We start from the raw sequence: 24,865 nt of genomic DNA, 5'->3' as shown, positions 1-24,865 counted from the left end.
GAGGCCAAAACATATATATTATGGGGAAGGGGAATGCAGCCCCTCTCACAGAAGCTTAACTGGCTCCAAGGACCTCATCCCCTGGGGCCAGTTCCAATAAATTGGGGAGAGAACAGCATGGACCCTTCCCAAAACCTCAAATGCCCGGGGACTCCATCGCCCACAGCCAAATATAATTGAACAGGGGGGGTATGCAGCCAACTCCCCGAGACTTCTTAGGCTCCTGGGATCACTATCCTCTGGAGCAAAATTCAATTAAAAAAGGGGGCGGAAGCTGCATGTCCCCCGCTTCTGAGCCTTATTAGGCTCCAGGGACCTCATCCCCAGTGGCCACATATCATACAAAGGGGGCTCGTTACCCAGTGGACCCTATCCCCCGGGGCCAATGCGCTATTTTTTAGGGAACCCACCAAGCGGTCCTAATATTGGAAAACTTTAGGTCCTGTGACCCCATCCCCGGGGTCTGACTGTAAAAAAAGGGGGGGCATTTGTACCCCTTAGTCAAGCCTTCTCTGGCCCCAGGAACCCCATACACTGGGGCCATCTGTATTTTACAAGGGGAGGGGGCCAGGTGGGCCCCTCCCCAAGCTTTCTTATGCCCCCAGGGACCTCATTCCCCACAGCCACATTTTATTAAAAAGGGAAGAGCAATGAGGGCCCCCTCCCTAAGCCTTCATAGGCCCCGGGGACCCCATCAACCGGGGAATGAGCATATTTTAAAGGAAAGGAGGGGGCCGCATGGCCCCTCTCCAAGGCATTTATGTCCCTTGTGACCCCATCCACCAGGGCCTCCATTAATAATAGGTGGGTATCCTGGTACCTACCCAGGACAAACACCACATTGGGGACCACCGGTAAACCCTATGACTCCCGTGGCCCCACCTAGCTCTCAGCATGGTGCAAAAGCCAGCATTGCTCCCGCCTGGAAAGAGAAGCTATTTATGCTGCCCCTCTGGGTAGAATCAATATGGGTTTTGTTTCCCTGCCCTCATCAGTGTAGGAAGCGAAACAGAACGCAAGTCTATTCCCAGCCAGCAGGGAGCATTTTTAAATTTACTGCTGCCAGGAAGCAGAGTTAGGGGCATTTTTGCAATAATTTTGGTGCAGTGCAGCGCAGCAAGTTATCTAACTGCGCTGTCTTGCTTCACTGAGAAAGGGCAGGAATTTGCCATATTAATCAAAAACGGCGCATTCCTGTCCTTTCCCCCTGCGCTGGTGCCTTTTTGACAGCCTAGAACAAACGCTGGCACTCTTGCACCATGGTGCAAGTGTCCCTGTGTTATAGGCAGTATTGTTTTTGCGCAGGAAGGTGCACCTTCCAGAACAAAACAATCCAGAGAGGCATTTTCCTTTCTATGTGTGCTGCATAATGCAACACACATAGAAATGGGAAAAAACAAGCAGAAATCAATATAGTTCTCCTCGTTATGCCTCACCTTGGGAGATATAACTTTTTGGTGCATTCCCATGGGATTTACGTGAGAACACTCACCGCAAAGCCCATGGAATGCCTCCCTTGCGCAGAGTAATGCAACACAGCGATTTTGCTGTGTTGCATTGCTCCATATTTTTTAAGCCAATCAAAGCCATGCAAAGTGGCTATGTACAGCTTCATAAATATGACTTTGAGCCTTGCATCGTGCATGTACCAAATTGTGTGGTGCAAGCATGTCACAAAGACCTCATAAATATGCCTCCTACCATTTGCTCATGTTTGGTGGGAGATTTAAACATGCTCCTGTAAGATAGGAGCAAACACATGTTCCCCTGCCTGCTGTAGTTCAGGCAGGAAAACTACTGTGTCCCTGGGGTGCGCTCCCTGGGACACAGTAAATGAGCTGGCCCCAGGGATGGGGTCCCTGGGGCAATTAAAGGCTCACGGAAGAGGAACACATAGCCCCTCCCTTTTAATTTAAGGTGCAGCCTTGGTGGATGGGGTCCACATGGCATTTTAAGGCTCATGAAGTGGGCCACATGCCCCCCTCCTTTTTGTGCATTTCAGCCCGGGGGATAGGTCCCTGGGATCTAATTATGCTCAGGGAGGGAGCAGTATGGCCCCCTATCCCTCCCCCTTTTCACAAAATCGGCACTGTTTGGTGGGGTCCCTGGGGCCACCATCTTATACCAGGCCCTAGAGATGGGGTCCCTGGGGTCCTAAATGGGCTGGGGAGGTGGCCCCCATATATATTAAAAATGTATCCCACCATCTTGTTTTGTTTTTGATTGCCACCATCATGCAGGAATCCCATGGGATCACAGCAAAATGTGCAGATCTTTTTACATTTTGGCCACTGGGGTGTTCCTCAATGTCCCCCATGGGGCCTAAAGGGCAGGGTATCTATACCATACCCGCTTATATCATTTGCTTTTAAATCCAGGACAGGGGACTAAGTGCCTGAGTCCTATGATGACTGCCAGCAACATTATTCACACAAAAAGACCTAAGGGAAAAAAACCTCCCTGGGCCAATCAGAATGCTCTATTTTAAATTGGAGCCCCTGGGTGACTCTAACAGAAGTCCTGCAGACACAACCGTCCAGACTTACTTACGATGTCATCAGTAATATTATCAATGTTCTCATAGAACATGACATGACTGATGCAATTTGTGAAATCAAAAGCAGTTCAGTGTGAGGGAACGAGTTACATTTAATAACACACCACGGGACATACCTACAAAAAAGTCATTAAAGATATTTATTAAAAAAAGTCACACAGCACAGTAAATAACCTTGCTGCGCTACAGGAGAGGTAAAGGGCATGACTGTGCTGTATTTTAAAGAATACATTGTATTCCTGTCTTTGTCACTGCGCTGGTGCCATTTTGCCTGCCTAGCGCCAACACAGGCACCCTTGCACCATGGTGCATGGAACCTGAGTTGCATGCAGGATTGTTTTTGTGCAGGAAGGGGCACCTTCCAGCACAAAAACAATCCTGATGGGCATATTCCTCCTTAAAGAGTAAGTAGCAAGGAGAAATAAAGATTTTTCTCTTCATTACACCTCCCCTGAGAAAGTTTATCTTTGTGGTGCATTCGCAGGCCTACCACTTTTTGTAACTCTGTGAATCCATCAAAAACCAGGGGAGTTGCATAGGAACACCAACGCAATGGCCATGGAATGCCTTCCCAGGGTAGAGTAAAGCGATTTAGTGATTTGTGTTGCATTACTCCAAATACATAAAACGCATTTTGGAGTTTCGACGTTGCGTAGTGTAAGAGTGCTACAGCTCCTCTCGTAAATATGGCCCCTGGTGTTTGCCACATTTGCGTCTCTTTGAGACCAAATAATTGCTTTTGTGCTTCTAATCCTTATTCTCGGGGAGAAAGAGCATCCAAGCATCCACTGCCTTTGCTAATGACTTGGTATTTTCATTAGCAACAGAGTCCACTGCGGTTCATATCCCAAACTGCTCCGCTTGCCTTTAATGCTATTGTGGTAAAAATCATTAATTTGAAAAGAAATGTTCTTTTCGATTCCTCTAACATAATTTGCCTTTCACTGCCATTTGCTTCCAAAGTTAAAAACGTAGGCGTTCTGTTTTCGACTGGCTTGCCTTTTCTCAGGCACTTTTACGGCATCGTTCAGTAAATGTATTATTTTTAAATCAATACTGCCAGGACGCCAGGGTTCCTCACTGCCTGAACAGCAAGGGCTCTCTTCCAGAGCTCTCGTTATTCAGAAACCCAATTACTGTAATAGAATTTTGGCTACACTCCCTGTTACTGCAATTTTAAACATTCAAGTCAAAATTTCTTGCCTGCTTAATACCCTTCTGGCCTCGCCTGTACAGTTTCCTCTCTTTTGCCCTCACTTCTTTCCATCAGAATCACGTCTAAATCTGCCTTCTTCCCTTATTCCGAGCAAATCATTCTTGGCATTTGTTCGTTTCCACAGCCCCGATACCGTCTGTCTTTTGTCACACTAGGGGCCATATTATCAAGCAAGGGCGATACATTATCACCGCTTTTATCGGCAGGAAAGTGCCTCTAAAGCAGCGATAATGGGATTGATAAAATGCCCTTGTGAATTCCCATAGAAGCCCAGGTTCTGGTGTTAACCTGGGCTTCTATGGGAATTCACAAGGGCATATTATCAAGCCCATTATCGCCGCTTTAGCGGCAGTTTCCTGCCGATAAAAGCAGCGATAATGTATCGCCCTTGCTTGATAATATGGCCCAAAATGTACTAAATTCTGCGTTTCCCATTTCCTTTCCAATAAGATCGCTGTAATGTCAAACTTACTGAACCTAGGGGCATATTACCAAGCAATAGCGATAATTATCGCTATTGCTTGGTAAGAGACAAAAATTTACCGCTGAGCTGCGGCGATTTTTACCGCATATAAACCTTGGTATTACCAAGGTTTATCGCAAATGCAATAAAAATCGACGCAATGCATGAATATCGCTGAAAAGTCTGCGATATTCATGCATTACCGAGCTAATGCTCTTAGCCATGTTATCCACCTACCATTGGCTAACATGGCTAAGAACTGCTCAGGGCAGGTGTTAGCTTTTGGAGATATTCGCGAATATCTCCAAAAGTTGGTAATAGGAGATAGCGATGTTAGCGACTGTTTTCAGTCGCTAACATCTTGGCACGCCCACTTTGCATGTCATTAGTGATAAATATCACTGACATGCAAAGTGGGGCCCAAGATGGTCGCTATCTCCTACTAGCTGTCGCTAACTGGTGTTAGCGACAGCTAGGTAATAGGGAGATAATTTTATCTCCGCTTTCTTGGCTTTTAAAGCCAAAAAAGCGGAGATAAACCCCCTTGATAATATGCCCCCAAGTCATTATCACACCTCTTAACAATTTCTGTAAACAAATTCAGTGGATCAACTTTTACCATGTGCTGAAAATTCGGTATGTTCATTTCGCATAGTATTCACATGGATATGTTTTTTTCAAGGCCACGTTTGAATGTCAGTGAGCCATTTTTGTTCTGACACAGATGTGACCACTTTTCTTCTCTTTTGAAAGTGCCAGAATATAGAATAAAGGAATTAGGCCCACATGCATCATTGTGACATTTTTCACTTCCTAATTTGCGAAAAATAAGGAATCGCAAATTAAGAAGTGCAAAATGCTATGCATCATTATTTTTCGGTATTCATTTGTGATTCGGTAAAAATCGCAATTTTTACCGAATCCCAAATGAATACCGAATTCTTAAGTTAATTTTCGCAATTCCCATTGATTCCTATGGGCCAAAAGGCCCATAGGAGTCAATGGGAATTGCGAGTGGCACTTAGAAAATTTCATGGGTGCAGGGGGGGTCCAAAGGACCCCCCCATGCACCCCTGAAATGTATTTTTCGCATCATGTTTCACACACACATGTCCTAAGGACATGTGTGTGTGAAACATGAATGTTGAAAAAAAAACATTTAAAGCATTTTAAACACTTTTTCCAAATTTACCGAGTGGTTCAACCACTCGGTAAATTTGGAACCCTAATTGCGAATTTCCACTTGTCAAAGTAATGATGCATTGCTTTTAAGAAGTCGCACATCTGCGACTTCTTAAAAGCACCCGCAATTTTAGAACTCGCAACAATGTTGTGAATTCTAAAATTGCTTCATGCATCCCAAAAAGCACTTTTGCATTCGCAAACGGCCGATTTTAAGGAATCGCACCGTTTGCGAATGAAAAAGTGCTTGATGCATGTGGGCCTTATTGTATTACTACACAATGGTATTTCTTTTTAGAGTTAATAACATTTGTTCTAAGTCCTTGCTTGAAGTGGCCATTTCTGTCTACAGAACCCAGAAGATTTGTTGTTGAAAAAACGCCAAATTGTATTGCCATGTGTATTGCTCCTTTCCATGGGTATGTGCGAAGTCAGAATCATGTCTTCTTCAATTATGTGTTTCAAACCTGTAATGGGCCTACTTGGAGACACTTGAAGTTTGATTTGCTTAGATTGATTGGTTTGATTTATTACCTTTCACCAATTTAGACATGGTGGCACTTTGGAACAAAAGGACAGGATAATCTAACAACCATTGAACCCAGTGAGAGAAAAGGGAGTCTTAGCAAAATAGATACGTTTTTAAGGCCTTTCAAAATCCAAGTTGTGAGAGATTTTTCTTAAGGTGACAAAGCTGAGGGACAAACAAATGAAGACAGTGGCCTCCAAGCTGAGATTGTTTTTTGAGAGGAACCAAAAATAGCAGGTGTGAGTTTTAATGCAGATTTCTCACAGCTGAAACATTAAAAAATCAGAGATTTCTAAAATTCTTAAGAAAATCTTGTGCATAACGCAGAGTGGATTGAAAATGATTCTCTTTTTGACCAGAGGTCAATGGAAGGGAGATCTGTCTCAAATGACAGGGCCACATGTTCACTAACTACTTGCTTTCCGTACTGCAACGTTGTGAATCCTATGCAGCTTTGCCAAAGAAGTCAGGCAGAACAAATCTGAATGTTACATAGTCCATTCTCCGAAAAAGCCATGCTGAGACTACCCGATCATGGAAGTGAGTTTGAGGTAGCAGGACCGGAAGGATTTTCTCAAATGTCTCACTGAGTAGTATCATGCTGAAGACACTGGGAAGGGAGCTTCTCCCCTAGTCACAAGCCAGAGGCTCTTTTGCCAACATTCATCATGGTTACCTACTATCAAGTTCCCATTTTGCTGCCATTACGTTATAGCCTCTTAGCAGCTATGGAACGTCCAGCTCCAGTGCTGAACGTTCCATTGCGCAGGTGAGGTTCGAATGTCCAACGGCCGACGGCAGCACTCCTGAGGTAGTGGTGCCGTCGGCCGTTGGAATAGGCGCAGCACCTAAGAGGCTAGAACATTTTGAAGCAATCATTTGGTCAATTATTTGTAGATTTACGTGATTGATGGTCCAGATGCACAATTGGGTATGTGTCATTTAGGGTTACAGCCTGGGGGCAGCAGGACCTCACAACCCTTTTAGACGCTTGATACCCCTTAATGATATTGGCAGCGTGAGGTCAAACTGAGCTTTTTAAAGACCTGCTTGGTCACATTCAGACTTGTTTCACCTTCAAAGGAATACAACATGCAAGTTAATGCGGGATCTAAAACATCAAATAATTATATACTGCTTATCTTTTCTTTTACCATGATGAAAGAATCAGTTTCATGGGATCACATTGCACAATTTTGATGTGATCATTTCTCGTATATTAAGTAACACAATACACAATTATATGAATTGCAGTTTAGACGACAGTACAGACTGACCTGCCCTACACAAAGTGAAAATGTAAGAAGTTCACACTGGTGTTGGAGTTGAAACTAAAAGGTAGGATTGCAAAAAATGTAGGATGCAATTCAGAATACTTTGCAGAAACTGGCTTTAAATATGCAATGCACAGCAGCATTAAATACAATCCAGCTGAGGAAGAGGACAAGGGGAAACATAAAATGATGCTGGTTTTTTACGCACATTGTGAGAATTCATGAAATGCAGGTTGTACTCCGGAAAATAAGGACACTGATCTTTTAACTCATACATTGATTTTGATGTTTAGTTTTATATAATGTGGCAAATTACTAGAAAGAGTAGTCTAGTGCTAAAGGAAGTGTCAAACAGTGCAAAAATACAATTAAAAGCAGTTGTAGGGAGTGAAATACATGAATTTTAAAAAATGCATTGCAATATAGTGTAGTGATAGTTGCATAGCCGCTGTATACCCCTTCCTGAAACCCACAGCACTTTTTTGGGTTGTCTGGTTACAATATTTCTATACTGCTTCATACCCCTGAGGAGGTCATGAAGCACTTCAATTGACGTTAGGTTTCTGTGCCCCATTTTGTACACATAGTTGAACAGGTGGTGTTTGTGGTTTGGCCTTTCTGAGACACTTTGGGTGAGGTTCATGAGATTTGAGGATGTAGTGGACACGTGGTACAGTGGGCACACTGCTGAAATGCCGCTGTGGACACCACTGCTGACATGCTGCTGCTGACACGCTGCTGCTGACACGTCACCGCTGACACGCCACTGCCGACGCGACACTGCCGACATGCCACTGCTGACACGCCACTTCCGATACACCGCTGCTGACATGCCGCTGCTGACACCCCGCTGCTGACACACCACTGCTGACACACCACTGCTGACACGCTGCTGCTGACACACTGCTGCTGACACACCGCTGCTGACACATCGCTGCTGATGCCGCTGCTGACACATCGCTGCTGGCGCCGCTGCTGACACATCGCTACTGATACATCACTGCTAACCCCTTCTGTGCAACCCACTGCTGACATGCCACTGTTGTGCACCTCACTGCTGACACGCCATTGCTGTGCACTTCACTGCTGACACACCACTGCTGGCACGCAACTGCTGAAATACCACTGCTGTGAGCCTCACTGCTGACACACCACTACTGTGCACTTCACTGCTGACACACCACTGCTGACATGCCACTGCTAGCACACCACTGCTGCTGACACCGGTGTTGAAACACCGCTGTTGAAACACCACTGCTGACACACCACTGTTGACACACCGCTGCTGACTTGCCACTGCTGACACACCACTGCTGACACACCACTGCTGACACACTGATGCTGGCACATCGCTGCTGACACGTCGCTGCTGACACATCACTGCTGACACATTGCTGCTGACGCAGCTGCTGACATGCTGCTGCTGGCACGCCACTGCTGGTATGTCACTGCTGACCCCTTCTGTGCACCCCACTGCTGACACACCACTTCTATGTACTTCACTGCTGACACACCACTGCCGTGCACTTCACTGCTGACACACCACTGCTGACACACCACTGCTGGCACACCACTGATGACATACCACAGCTGACGTATCACAGCTGTGCGCCCCAGTGATGAAGGCAGAATTCAATGCAGCCACATTTGGAAGAGGTGGGCATGCACAGCACAGACCCTCGTCATCTGAAGGAGTCAGGGCAAGGATGAGGGTAAATGAAGCTGCCAGCACAGCTACGATAGGAGGAACATTAGACAGGTGCTTGAAAGACAAGGACAAAATCCATTTGATCCCAAAGCGGAATCACATTGACGGGGGATACGAAATTGGGTAAAACTAAAAGAAGTTGAGTAGGAGGAGACAAGATCTATAATGTACAGAAACAACTTGCACCGTAGAGCAGATGGACGACAAGGGGTGCTATCAGGTGGACGAGGTTTCACAGAGCAGATTAAGGCTGCTTGGTCCTCACTAAGGATAGTCGCAGGTGCAGGTAGAAGTGATGTTTGGCAAGGATTGTAGGGGGAGAGGACATGGGAGAGTTACACAAATAGAACAAGCATTGAAAATGCAATAGGTAAAGCAAATGACTTTAACTTAATGAAAGGCAAAACCTACTGCATTTTTAGTGCTTGTTCTAGATTAGTTTGAGATTCTTCCAGATTCAGTTTTCTCTTTTTTTAGCTTGTGTGCTGCATAAATACTTTACACTTTGAATCTAAATTTACACCTCAAAGTTAAGCCTGACTACTTTGTTCCATGTTCCCAGAGGGTTAAGCAGTGTTAATTTAGTGATTGTTTGTGGTTCATACTGATAAGGATTGTGGTTGTTGCCTGAGTGGAGCTTTCACCTCCTCAACCAATCACCCTACTGTGAAATATCTGTGAATTTAATGTAGGCCAGTGCAGAAATTGTGACAATTGCACTTAAAATAGAACTTCTATTTAAAATATTATGCACTCAGTAAATGTGAGTGCATGATCGACTCTATATATACGTACATCCTCTCCAATACGACAAACCAAGCACAGATCTCCATTATGCTAGTCGTCTCTCAAATTCATATTAGCTTAAATGTAAAGGTATGCTACAGGGCTAGCAGCTGAAGTATTACCTACTTGCTCTGAACAATTTCCCATGCAAAGTTCACTCACCTGAAAAACCAGAACAACAATATTTTCTATTATCTGCTGCAATTGTCTCATATCAACCAATGTCTTATTACGTAAATCTTTGTGAAAACATGTGTGGATGATTGTGACAGGCAAAATTAAAATAAACTTTTAGATTTATTGAGAGGAATCTATTCTTTTCATAATGCCATTCCCTAGACAGGCAGTAGCAGCACGTCTCTGTTCGTGATCGTTCATGGTGGTGGTTGAGGCTCATTAGCCTGGTGTTTTAAGAGGCTTTTTATTGTTTAAGGGACACTTCACACGATAAGTGTGCATAGCTGTCACACTGAATTCACACTGCTCCAGCAGGAGTTGGGATCCCACCAATCAGATAGTAGTGGTGGGATATATCTCCTGCATCACCGCTACCTGTACTGCCCCTTCATTATCTGGTACTTCGCAAACTGTTAGGTGTTTTTCTACCCGCACGGGATGACAGAAATAGCAAATGAGCAACAAGTAGCATTTGTACACCCAAACAGTGAAGTTCAGCAGCAACTGAGTCAAAAATTCAGAGCATACAGCTTTTCTGACTGTATCCACATTGGGAATTGGTAAGTTTTTGATATGTTTACCTATAGGCATCTCTAGTAGTGAACCTCACAACTAAGCAATGTTAACATCTTTGCTTATGCATACAATTACATTACACTGGTATTATTTTCAGTATGAGTAATTCAATTTACAAGCATACATTTACATTTTGTGGTGAAATGTGATTTTACTCACATAAACCAAGGTATTTGCACAACTCAAATCAACTAAGGTCCATAAGTATACCTTTGTAAATCAGGCCCTTAGTTTCTTCTTTCGTTTACGCAGCTGCCTTTCTTTACACATCCCCAAAAACACAAATCCTTTTGTGAACAATCTGCCTATAAGAGAATCTTCATCAATCTTAGTCAGCTTTCTGAGATCTCCCTTAATCTTCTCAACTGAGTATTTTACTCTGCTGTCTACCTGGTCAGGCACCAACATGAAAATAAATGATTACGCACTTGTATAGCTCACGACTACCCGTAGGCATCTCAGCGCTTGTATGAATACCGCCGAGGAACCCTTCCTGGCCTTTCCTTGTGAGGAGCCCACTCCTGGGCACCCCTGAGGTGAAGTCAGGCATCCTCAGCATTGTTGGGGCCGTTGTAGAGATTAAGCAAGCTATTGCCCAGAGTTGCAGAGTGGGACTCATGATTAGAATAGGCACCAAAGTGAAAATTATCAAGTCGGAGGAAATTGAGCCCAAGACCCGCTGAGGCGGGAATTGAACCCTCGTCCCGGCAAGACTACTGCATCAGGGTCTGCCGCTCTCACCATTGAGCCACACTTCTCTACTGTGATTTTACTCACATAACATTTGGATCATATGTGATGTAACCATGTTTCTTTCAGCAGTTTTCCATACCAGTACAAATCATCTTGAAACCAATAAACATCGAGTTACCAAAATGCCCAGGGAAGCGGAAGGGACATCACAACGCAATGACATCACAGGAGTAACATCATAGGACCATTCACCCTCAATCCTAGAAAATGATGTCACAAGACCTTAATCCTGATGTCAGCACAATTGTATATCTCAAAGGGAAAAAAAGAATTGCTAAACCACTGTGGGCTGCACAAAAAAGAGAGTTAGAAAATCAATAGTGGTCAGGCCCACTAATACTAGTTTGTGAGGACTATAAGTTGTATATGAACTATGTTGCTGGCCTGATTTACTCATTTTACTCACTTTCATTAATTTATCTTTACTTGTAAGAAACGATCACAAATGCAGAACACAGAGGTGACTATGTTGTTCAAAACCGTATGTTTTACAGGTAACCACAGTTATGGAACGAGGCAACAATTTAAACAAATGTGGGTATTTTAAATTTTTTTTATTTTATTTTGTATTATCAAGAGTGCACATTTCACTTAATTAATGTATTTGTAATTTCAAGTGTAATTTCTCACTGGGATCTGCAAAAGGTAAACAGTTTCCGGGGTTCATAAAAGCAGTGCTAGGGGTTGCAAGGGGAAAGCCAGGGGTCGCAGCTGGGACCCCTTGCGACCCCTAAACGAGTCCCTGCTTGAAACAGGTGTGGATCCGATATAAAACATTCTACTTTCACCAATTCAACAGTCTCAAAACATTTATATTTTGCATCTTAAAACAACGATTGCAAAAATATGAGACAAAGAACACAAATTATTTGTAACTGTACCAAAACCTTGCGTTAGTGTTAAAACCATTGATTTGCACATGGCCTTTAGCCTAATAGCTGTCCTCAAACAACAACATACCTGATTACCCTTTATCTCCCTAAACATTGATGCTGCAACTTTTTTCTTTTTTTCTGGTAAATCTTACTGGTCAACTATATTGTATTTTTGTTTTTAGCAAGTTACATCATTATGCTCACTCCCGTGTAATTTCTGTTTTCATAACAAATGTTACAATTAAATATAATATTTATGATTATGGCTTGTAAGACATATTTAATCAATATAATGAATAAAGTAACCAATACTTACAGGTGGTGCAACAAACTTGTAGAGAGATGATCCTCTGAGAGCCAAAAACTTTGGTGTATACATTCTGTCCTGGAGAGAGTCTTGTTCCCTCTCTTCTACCCAGCCCATGTAGACTATCTGGCAAAGAAATGAAAAGCATTCACCAATCCAATATATGAAAAGTGAACACAGGCTTTGAGACTTCTGAGGCTACTGCATTGAAAATGAGAAATTATTTTTTTGCAAAATTGCCTTGAATGTATATTTCATATTGCATTGAACATGATAGATCTTTTTTTGCAAAATTATCTTGAATCTACATAACATTTCATATTGCACTGAAAATGATCAACTATTTTTTTTGCAAAGTTATCTTGAATGTACATTACATATTTCAAATTGCATTGGAAATTATACATTCTTTGTTTGCAACATTATATTTAATGTACATAACATATTTCATATTGCATTGGAAATGATAAATTCTTTTTTTGCAAAATTATCTTTAATGTAAATAACATATTTCATTGCTATGGGAGTCCAATCATTTTAATGTTGTTTACTGTTCTAACAATATTCTCATGCATTTTGATCTTGCAACATTGCTTATCAATATCTGCAATGATTTACCGCGTTTACCCAGACGGCAGAGAGAAAATCTGCGCAGTTGGATCATCTGCTAAGTGCTACATAGCGGGCTTCTCACTCATTTCCACTCCTGGCTCTGCCATGAACCTCATGCCAAGGACCATAACTACTGTCCACAGCACAGATGTGTCTTAGACAGATGTTTCAAATGCAAGAAGGTTAACTGATTCCTACAGCATAATCTTTGTTGCCAGAAGTCCCACTCTTCCTCTTCCAAATGTTAACAGATTGAAGAAGACTGCATGTTCTGGAGACATAGGGAGTTGTTTGTCCCATAAGGAATGAGCTCTCGCAGTGGGTCACATTGCTAGAGTATTGAGAAGTGCTAAATTTAGACCTCTTCAATTTAACTAAGTGCATTGCACATATCTAAAGACGAAATGTCTTAATTTCCGAGTCCCTCATTCCTGTCCTACATGCGGGAGAGAGAAGGCAGCTTTTTTCATGTTGTATTGGGCTGTGCCGCAAGGTAAGCATTGTGGAAAGGTATGGGAGACTAGGTGCAGGCTTTACCTGGTAGGAGTATCACATGAAGTACCAATGTGAGCCTTTTTGCACTCATGCTGTGCTGTTAGCAAGTGGTGTAGTGACTTCTCTCTACACCAAACTTGACTATGTGAAGTGAAAAGTTATACAAAAGGACCTCTACTGAAATAGAAATATATATCTCACCCACAGAAGGACAGGGATAAATACAGTTAGCAGGAATTGAGTCCCAATGTTGCCTGCCCTTGCACTAAAGTCTGATGAAAGATTGCCATGAGCCTATTTTGAGATTACTTGTCTCACCAGACAGAGAATTAGAGAGGAGGTCTTTGGGACTCTCACTGAATCCTGATATCGAGAAAACATCGTCCATCCTGTGCTTTTGCTGGGTTTTGCCTGTCAATTATCTCGTGTTAATTGTAAATACATTTGATAACTCATTTAAATATTTTGTTGTATTTCGGGACTATTGTTCATGTAAAAATTGATGACATTGTATACTTCTTGGAATGTAGCGCTATTGTATTGTAATAACCAATTGAAAATCTTGAATTAATTAAGGAAAGGAAACGGTCTAACATTTTTACAATTGCATAGCTTATTTGCAATACTTACAGTTTAATATCATGAGGTCCTAAATTATTTGATTACCATAAAACTCAAGAGGCTTTGGTAAGGATATTTATAAATTAGGTGTGCAGATGCTGGAGCCGGATGATATTGAGTTCATGTCCAAATAGAGCAAGATTACAATGTTCTATGGTAGGTAGAGTCAAAAGCCTCATAGGTGCAACACACACAAATTCCTTTCTTTTTTTGTAATTTTTTTGATTGGTATAATCCCCATTTTATGCAAGAAAATGCAGAGTACAAATCATACATAACAGATCAATTAAGCAGATGCAGTCACGAAAAAAGAAAAATACAAAACATATAAAAGATTTCTTAAATCCAGTCAGTTATGGGGCCCAAGATCTTAACTCCCATAGCCCTCTTTCTTATTCCCTTAGTCTTGTATATAGCCAATTCCAAATTATACATTGCTAATAATCTCTCACGTCAGCTTGAAAAAGAAGGAGGATCCGAATTGATCAAATCGTGTGTGATACATGCACTTACTACTGCCATACAAATGAATACAAAATATGTCATAGTCTTAGATCTTGTATAAGCGAAAGTTTCTGAGATGACACCAGTCACAAACAATTCCCCAGTTATAGTCATTGGTAGTCCCATTATTATTCCTAAAAATTGTTCAATTGAAAGAAATAAATCAGATAATTTGGGACAAGAGAAAAACATGTGAACAGCGTCAGCAGCAAACTGACCACATCTATTACATTTGGCCCCTGCAGCAGTACTCCATTTAGATATCTTTCTTGGGGTAGAGTATAAATCATATATAGCCATATAATGCTGCGTACGCATCCTCCCTGTCATAAGAACCCGATTTGCTAGCATTAGTGATTTAGCAATATTGACTTCATCTAGGCTTAACTTGGTTGCCCATTTAAGTTGGCAACTCTCCAGATCATCTGGCATTACTGCAACAAGGTAAGAGTAAAATTGCCCTATTGATGTTTTTTTCCCCATACTCTCGGCAAGAGGAAATTTCCTCAGATGCTGTTCTATCTCAGGGCCTAGAGTCTGCAAAAAACTACGGATTTGAAGAAACTTAAAAAATTCATGTTTGGCAAGGACAAACTTCCTTTGCAGCTCAATAAATGAAGTTAAATGCCATCTTGCATCAGGTCACCTAAACATTAAATTCCTTTACAAGACCATCTATTAGCAATTTGATCCCGAAAGATGAAGGGTAATATCTCAGATGCTACAAATGATGCTATACTGATGCTATAACTTCGGGACTCCCAGCTGACGCTTAACCAATCTCCATACCAAGTAATCCGCTTTTAGAATTTTAAATTTTGTTTTTTTGAAGTAGCTAGGTTCTACTATTTTGACCAAACAGCCCTTAATTGTCTCACCCATCCCAAGTTCAAGTTCTGCATTTATATAGCGCACTACTCACCCAGAGGGTCTCAAGGCGATTGGGGGAAGGTGCTCACTCATCGAATATCCAGGTTTTTAATTGTTTTCTGAATGAGAGGTGGTTCTGGGTAAGGCGGAGGTAGGCAGGGAGAGAATTCCAGGTTTTGGCCGCTAAGTAGGAAAAGGATCTTCCACCCATGGTGGATCTATGGATACGTGGGATTACGGCGAGGGCTTGATTGGTCGATCGAAGTTGGCGGGTGGGGGTGTAAAAGGACAGGCGCATGTTGAGGCATTCGGGTCCAAGGTCGTAGAGTGCCTTGTGTGCGTGGGTGAGGAGAGGGAACGTTATTCTCTTGTTGATGGGGAGCCAGTGGAGTTCTTTCAGGTGACCGGAAATGTGAGCTTGGCGGGGGACGTCTAGAATGAGTCTAGCTGACGCATTTTGGATGTGTTGGAGTTTTTTCTGTAGCTTTGCTGTTGTTCCGGCGTACAGGGTGTTACCATAGTCCAGACGGCTTGTGACCAGAGCGTGAGTGACCATCTTTCTCGTTTCGGTGGGGTTCCAACGGAAGATTTTTTTAAGCATACGTAGGATGTTGAAACATGATGAAGAGACGGCGTTGACTTGTCTGGTCATCGAGAGGGAGGAGTCCAGAATGAAGCCCAGGTTACGTGCATGGTCTGTGGGGGTGGGTTCCCAGGGCCGGTGGCCACCATGAGTCATCCCAAGCGGAGGGTGAAGATCCTAGGATGAGGACTTCAGTTTTGTCCGAGTTCAGTTTAAGGCGGCTGTTCTTCATCCATTCGGCTACTTCCTTCATTCCTTCGTGTAGGTTGGTTTTGGGTCTTTGGTGAGGGAGAGGATCAGTTGGGTATCGTTTGCATAGGAGATGATGTTGAGGTTGTGTTGTCGTGCGATGGAAGCGAGGGGGCTCATGTAAACGTTGAAGAGGGTGGGGCTGAGTGAGGAACCTTGAGGTACGCCGCAGATGACTTCGGTGGCTTCTGATCTGAAGGGGGGTAGGCGGACTCTTTGAGTTCTTCCGGCGAGGAACGAGGTAATTCAGTCCAGTGCTTTTCCTTGAATTCCAACATTGCTGAGGCGTTGTATAAGGGTGTTGTGACAGACTGTGTCAAAGGCTGCGGAGAGGTCAAGTAGGATGAGGGCAGCTGTTTCTCCGTTGTCCAGTAGTGTTCGAATGTCATTGGTTGCTGCGATGAGTGCGGTTTCGGTGCTGTGTTTGGCTCAGAACCTGGATTGTGATGGGTCGAGGGATTTGTTGGATTAGAGGAAGGCGGCAAGTTGAATTTTGACGGCTTTCTCCATGACTTTGGCGGGGAAAGGAAGGAGTGAGATGGGGCGTTAGTTCTTAAGGTCAGTGGGGTCTGCTGTGGGTTTTTTCAGGAGGGCGCTGAGTTTGGCATGTTTCCAGCTTTCCGGGAAGGTAGCGGAGTTGAGGGTGCAGTTGATGACGTCTCGGAGATGGGGGTGTATGACAGGGCGACAGGGCAAAATTCCAGCCCTATCCCCCACTACCAGAGGGCTGATAAATTGCAATGCTGCTGCTATATAATAAAACAAGAAATAAGGGATGCCCCAGCCACCACGGTCTTTCGGCAACACCATTTTTTTTATACGCTCTTTGTTGCCGATTAGAACCCCACAAAAATCTAGAGGAAATCCTCTCTAATCTCTTAAAGCATATAGCTGGAAATTCAATCGGGATTGTGCAAAACATATACAAAAGTTTGGGTAATACCAGTATTTTTAGGAAATTGGATCTGCCATAAAAGATAAATGAAGATGGTCTAATCTCTCTAATGTTGAATTAACTTTGGTCAGCGTAGAATTCATACTTAATTCAGGAATATTACATACTGGGAGTGAGATTTTAATTCCTATATAAGTGACCTCTGGAACAGTAGTTACATTTGCCGGAGGATCTGCTCCAACATGAAGAATCTGGGTTTTGGAAATATTTAGCTTATAACCTGAGAATGATCCAAACCGGGCCGCCAATTCATCAATAGCTGGAAGTGCATTGCCTATATCCCTAGCAACTACGACAATGTCATCCATGTAGGCAAGGGCTCGATAATCTATGTGACATAAATGAATGGGTTTAATATTCTCAGCCATATTTAAATTCTTAAAAAAAGATCAATATATAAGGTAAATAAAAGTGGGGAACACAGACACCCTTGCCGTGTACCGCGAGAAATTGAAAACCCGGCAGACTTTTGACCAGCTAATCGAATACACACAGTTGGGGAATAATAGCGAACCTTCAAAGCAAGTAATATGCCAGGGCCAAATCCCTTTAATCCTAGAACATCCTACATGTAAGACCAGGAAACCCTGTCAAATGCATTTTCGGCATCCAACAGGGTTACCCCCATTGTAGAGTTAGTTGCATGCACCCAGTCCACAAAAGCAATCAATCGCCGAACATGATTAGCTGTATCACGCTCCAGAATGAACTGGAACTTTGACAGAAGAGATGTAAATATATCAGATAAACGCGATGCTAAAATCTTAGAATATCCTTTACTATCGGCATTGATAAGCGATATAGGCCTATATGAGGAGGGCATCAAAGGTGGTTTATCCTTTTTTTTATTGTAATTATAGAGTCCCACCAGGACAAAGGTGCATTCCCCTTCTGAGCTTCCAAAAAAAACTGCCATGAGTTCTTCTTGCAGAGCTAGTCGAAAGACCCTAATAAAATTTAAGAGGATTGCCATCAGGGCCTACCGCCTTACTAACCGCCAATGATATTAAAGCTGCCGCCACCTCTTCCCATTTATCTAATTCTTCAGTCTGTTCAGATGTTAATATCGGAATTTCGATACCAGCACTAAAATCAGTTACATTATCTACATTACCACATATATTTTCCCCATATACTGCTTGCTATAAAATTTACGGAAAACCTCCAAAACTTCTGCAGGTTTATCGTAAATTAGCCCTGCCTCATCCTGGATACTATCTATCCTTTTGGCAACCTCTTTCTGATGTAACCTTTTTGCCAATATTCGGCCCGAATTTTCTCCCACCTCATAAATCTCTGATCTATATACTTAAGTATGTGCAGCTAACTTTGTAGCAAAGTTCTGATACAGCCTCGTCTTCTGATCGGCTAAGTCACTCAAAATTTGATCAGTATTTTTACCACTGCCAATCGCCATCATAAGTTGGATTTCTATATCGCGAAGTTTCTTCATCTCAGCAGCAAATACTTCTTGTGTTTCCTGTTGTTTATTAATTGAGTAACTTAATGTTTCTCCCCGTACACCTGACTTAAAAGCATCCCACATCATATGAACGGAAGCAGATCCGCGATTAATTAAAATAAATTCAGCTATCCATTTCCCCATTTGTTTAACATACTTTGAATCGAGTAATAATTTACGCTCAAAAGTCCAGACTCTCGGAATAGAGGGCTGAAATTATCATCTAACTCTAAAATAATAGGATTATGGTCCAGCCGCGGCCCGTGGAGGGAGTTGCGGTAGGGCAGAGAGGCGGAGCGGGGGAGGGGCAAGGTGGGGGTGCTAAAAACCGGCATATGGATATTTGGCGGTAAGCAAACAATTTAATTAATAAAACGAATTTCGTAGCGCGCGCTGCATCACATTTTGCTAGCACTCGTTAACAAGGAAGGATTGTCCTTTATGTGTTCAATTTTCTGGAACGTATGAGTGCATGCATACCCCGGTTCAAGGCATGCTAGCACCCATACCTAGTAGTTTTTACTGGCCCACCAGACATTGTGTTTATTGCCCGCTTGTAAACATTTGTCACACAGTAGTTCTAGTTGTTGTCACACAATCGTTTATACATGGAGTCTCCTTGAACATCAATCAAGTGGGTCTCCACTTTACCATATAAGTCAACGCCTCTTTTGGATTTTAGCTAGAGCCCCACCATTTTTAACTAGGATGGTGTGATCTATCTCAATATGCACATACTGATCACAAGAAGTAGGCTTGATGACACTGGCGATGTCCACACCTTCTTTTTGTTTTTATTAGAGCGGTGCTCCATTCCCCTAAGCCGCAGCCAGGTGAGGTGAGGCCATACCCTCCTGTTAAACAGGTAAGCAGGGCTGTGTACATATTTTGAGTACATTGGGCCGGTTGTTTGTGAATGACACTGGCTTAGTAGCGATTATGCTACATTTGGATGTTAATTTTTAATGACACCATCAATGTTTGTCTTTTGCATTTCCTTTTTATGACATGAAATCAACATCATCTTACAACAGTCATCCACTAACAAGAGGTGATACCAGAAATACCAAGGATTCCTGGTGAAATGGTTTATTATTAGTCTTTGTATAACATTTTCACTTATTGCAGTAACAAATATACATTTAGGTCCTGACGAATAGAGGACAATTGTGTCCATTGTTCTGCTGCAACATGTTGACAGTATAATTTCCACTGGCAGATATTTGTTAAAACTGCTATTTTTTGCACTGTTTTTAATCTTGGACAACTGAGGGACAATAATAAATTCGACTCTGTCTCATTTCTCCAATTTTATTTGCACTATTTCTTTCACACACTCTCATGCACTGCAATTCAGTTGTAATATATCATTTGATACGCGGATCTCATTCCACCTCATACATGCTGAGTCATTGGACATATACATCTAGTCCTTGTGGTTGGCCCGTAAGTTCTATGGTATGAGGAGTATAAGGACGCCCAGATGATGACCAGGGCGGTATCGGACAGCGACTGATGGGTATCCTTATTCACCGAGGGGTACCCCTACTTCCTTAGTTACACCTTTAGGATCCTTATACTACACTTATTCTGTTGGTACATGTCATACCAAGGTTTATTCACCATAGACCCATGGGCACTCTGTGTTTTCTAAATATGTTTTTCAAATGCCAGAGTTAAATAACTTTTAGACTAATATCGTACAAGACTTTTATTAGGAGCTGGGTTTCCTGAACACTAAGCCTTTCTCTTTGAATATAGCGGTATTGGAACTTATCTCTCAGCTTTTTAATAAATTGTTTGAACTCTCCTGATTATGATCTAGAGGGAACCTCACATCGGATGCCTCCCTTCAAACAAAATGGCACTGAAAATGTATGCTACTATTCCAGCTACATGAATATATTAAAAGAAGATGATACTTGGGATACAAAGATGAGAATGTGTGGTGTTTACGGCATAAATTATTAATGCCGGTACAGTCTTGGTCATCTGGTATAATCTGCTGCTCTTTCAGCTAATTAAAATGTCTTCCTTTCTTTCTATCCAGGAGCAGCTCGTGTCAGGGAGAAGAGGCTGTGCGGGGGGGGGCGGGGGGGGTCAATGGATGTAGGATGACGGAGACAAATATAAAAATATGGAAGAACTTACCTGCCACCCTCCAGCATTGTGCTTTTCTGTTCCGTTCCTCTCCATGCAGGCAGACACAGGCTCCCAAACTGCTCTGCGGCCAATCCTGAAGCTACTCTCATGCATGAGAGCAGCATCAGGGTTGGCCTAAGCGCCAAGAATTTGGGCTCCCAGACAGACAGGGAGCCTGTGCCAGCTTTCTCCAAACTGGCACCACAGCTTAGGCTGGAGAGAGCTTCAGTGCGCATGACAGTTTGGCTCGCCTGAGATGGTCGGCCAAAACGTCATGAGCACTGGTAACATTACCCACTACTCCCCCTCCAGTATTGTCACCCCCTGGCTATGCCCCCAAATCTCGGCACAAGAAAATTAAAACAATAATAAAGCAGGTTTAAAAATCCATTTTATTTTTCATGTTTTTGAGGGTGCTAGCGGGGGGAGGGGTATGCTCCTCCACCATAGCAGAGTTGTTTCTATCATTCCTCGCTGGGTTTTTTTCCTCTCTTTATCTCACCAATTTTCTTTAAGGTTTATGGCTATTATTGTTAGCGCAATGCTAAAGACATTCACACTGGGCATTAAAATCTGTGTTAAAATGTATTAACTAGCTGTAACCATATCCCAATTACTTAAACGTTAGCTTTACAAAGTAAATGCAACTCTGAAAATGTATATACATGTTTGATTACAGTTTCCATTCTTATCTTGTATATCAACAATAAAATTGGTCATGGGGAAAAATGGGTCAGCCTTATTTTGAGCCTAAAATGTAAGTACACAATATCTGGTAAATAGGAAAGAATAATTGTTGGAAACTCATTACCTTGCGCAAATTGGGAAGGGTAACTCGAGCTCAAAGTTTGATCCACATACACGAAATTCTTAGTATAAATCTTTACTACGGAGTGATAGTACAGCAGTGGGTTTTATGAAGGGACACCCATTCACTATTAAAAAGGCTCACACACAGCAGGCAGAGATGATTTAGGATCCAAATAAGTGGACACTGCCGTTCTGCCTGCTGACACCTATGGTCCCATAACCTTGACGTTGTCTTTGCCTCCACAATGTTAGTTTTATCATTCATCTAAATTATCGACCTCCTGATAATGAATCTAAGGAACACTGACACAATTGTAAACACAGCCTAAACCATGGAGCTCAGAGTTAAACTCATTCTTCATTTCAAACACCTTTGCGCTAAACAATCATAAGGAGGGATCTGGCTGAGTAGTATGTTCTTGCACCCACACAAAGCTGTAGTGTCAGTAAACTCCAAAAATTGGTGTTTTTGATAAACATCCAAGGTGTCTATTGAAAGTAGCTAATACTGGAATTGCATCTATAGTCCTGGTGGCGACATATTACAAAAATGCATTAATGTGAGCTCCTGGAAAAAGGTACCATACCAAAATGTTGACATTCTATTTAGTTTGTTGCCTGTAAATATAGTTTATTGTTTCCCAATAGCCAAGGGCCAAAATCCCAAAGGTAAATCTACAGACGGTGATCTCTGCACATACATATTTACCCCTACACCATGTTTTGAGGTTCATCTTCAAAAGAGCAAAGTTAGACAATTACATAGAGATAGGAAGAGTTTCCCACCTCTTTCACGTCAAGTGGTAAAAAGATGTACTTTTTAGCCATCATTTCGAATGTAGAGGTTGAATTGCTTAGTGGAGTTCGATGGAGCAGAACTTATGCACAGCATCGTAACATTTCAGCTTTTTGATTGGATAAGCAGGGATAATGGGGCATATTATCAAGCCTGTGCGCTAAAATTATCGCCGCTTTATCGGCCGAAAACGGCCGATAAAGCGGCGATAATGGGCTTGATAATATGCTCTGTGGAATTCCAATCGAAGCCCATGTTAGATGTCTTCACATCTAACATGTGCTTCGATTGGAATTCCATAGAGCATATTTTCAAGCCCATTATCGCCGCTTTATCGGCCGTTTTCGGCCGATAAAGCAGCGATAATTTTAGCGCACAGGCTTGATAATATGCCCCAATGTTTTTAAAGCTCAGGACCAAAATGTACAAACTTGCCAAAAAATGCAGCACAGCACCGGAAGCTGCAGTGTTGTGTTGTGTGACAGGGAGAGAGAGCAGGAAAGTGTCATATCTACAGAGATATGGCTGTATCCTGCTTGCTCCCTAGCGTCGATGCAGAATTATGCTGCCGAGCCCCACGCACACACCTTTACACCATAGAGCAGAGAATTCTGCATGAGTCCAGCATGGAAGGATGCCCTTCCAGTGCAAAATATTATGCTTGGAATAATTTTAAAATGTTTCCCACCATGTTGCATGTCAACTGTACAGTGCAGCACTCATGAAAGTGAGAAAAGTTAGGTGAAAAAATGCTTGCTTTCAAGTGACGTTAAAATTTGGCGCAACATCCATTCTACTATTGTTAGTAGATAGGACTTTGCCTCAAAAACCATGGGTGGTTTCACTGGAATGCCCATATACCACCTATGGAATGTCTTCTTGATTCAGAGTAATGCAAAGCAGCCTTTTGCACTACTTTGCAATACTTTTTCCTACAAACCAATGTAAATACCAATCTGCATTGTTTTTTAAAATCCCAAAACGGACACAAATCGTCATAAATCAGGACCATGTGCACAAAAACTGAATTTTGAAAATAAATTATTTCTGTTTTAGAAATCAGTGTAAATGCTTGTAATACTGAGAAATAGAAGAACGGGCCAGAAGGTTAAGAATGAGTCTAGCATCAGAATTTTGGATCACCTGCAGGTGATGTAGTAAATGCACAGATATGCAGAGATAAAGTAGAAACGATCAGGCCTCGAATGACTAATTTGTGAACAATTATAGTGTAAGAAACTGAGGGGCTTATTTACAAGCCCCTTGCGTCACTGGTGCGTCACTTTTAAAATTGGAAAAAGTGATGTACCGGTGGCGCAAGTGGCTTGTAAATAAGTGCCTGAGTTTTTTGTTGAGGGGGTCAATACTCACCTCAAATAAAAACCACAACCTTGTAAACAGTCATAGAAATGAACATTCAAATGAAATATTAACTATTTATGGGGTCTGAAAGAAGTTTCACATTCCTTTTCCATCTATCCAGAAAAACTCAATCACAATTTTTATTGGTAAAAAGTGCCCCATGTTATTCTTTACCTCTCAGCCAAAGCATTTTGTCCATTCCCAGGACTTCATCAGGGCTGTAAAAAAATACACACACACAAAATAAAACAAAAGTATTATACATATCTATAATTTATGTATAATATTTAGAATATGATTTTCAGATATGCTTTAGGGCTCTGTTCCACCTGCTATTAAAAATTGCAGTAAAGTTTGGGTCTGTATATAATAAATATAATTTTTTGTTATCTGAGTGGGGCACAAACTGGAGGAAGGAGAGCCAGGCTTTTCCAACACACTTCAAAGAGTGGTCTTGAATTTATAAAGAGGTCTATTTAAAGGGGTCAGAAGGAGATGGGACTGATAAAAGAATCACAAAGAGTAGGTGTGAACAATTGGGTTACTGGTTGACTGGAGCGTGAGCCCAGGGCAAGCAGGGACCACAATCCTTTTCAATGTAAGGCACAAAAAACCCCAAATAAACGCGTGCCCGCTCCCCTGATAGAATATTACTGAGTAGTAAGGCTTAACTTTGACACAATGTGTAAAGTATTTGCGCAACACTTCAAACAGTAAAACAGTATTAACACCACACAAAAAGATTTCACACTAAATTAGAAAAATAGAGCAATGTTTAATAAATAAAAGAAGATCCAAAATTATAAAAAATCTAATCAATAGAACCGGAGTAATAAATTTGTAAAAATAAAATGACTATAGTGCCAAAAACCGCAGAGCGCCTACTCATGATATCTGGTCATGCTGGACCGGGTCAAATTCAAAATGTTCAGATCGACGGTGATGAAGCGCAGGTCTTATACAGTCCCAAATTAGTCCAGCTAAAGTTTGACCTTCTCATG

The 24,865-nt window shown here is 42.1% G+C and overlaps 1 protein-coding gene across 1 annotated transcript in view; it reads right to left on the bottom strand.

The window, feature by feature from the left end:
- Window positions 1–24,865, bottom strand: part of SNTG1 (syntrophin gamma 1) — a 1,529,981-nt gene that overhangs the window by 481,451 nt on the left and 1,023,665 nt on the right. Inside the window, exon 12 of the mRNA XM_086917997.1 lies at window positions 12,413–12,529. Within this exon, the coding sequence (XP_086774123.1) occupies window positions 12,413–12,529 (117 nt within the window). The remainder of the gene's footprint in view (window positions 1–12,412; window positions 12,530–24,865) is intronic.

Source organism: Lissotriton vulgaris, chromosome 4_1 (assembly GCF_964263255.1).
Source record: "Lissotriton vulgaris chromosome 4_1, aLisVul1.2, whole genome shotgun sequence".
Lineage (NCBI taxonomy): Eukaryota > Metazoa > Chordata > Amphibia > Caudata > Salamandridae > Lissotriton > Lissotriton vulgaris.
Note: the sequence above shows the minus strand (reverse complement) of the source record. Positions and strands in the feature narration are given on the sequence as shown.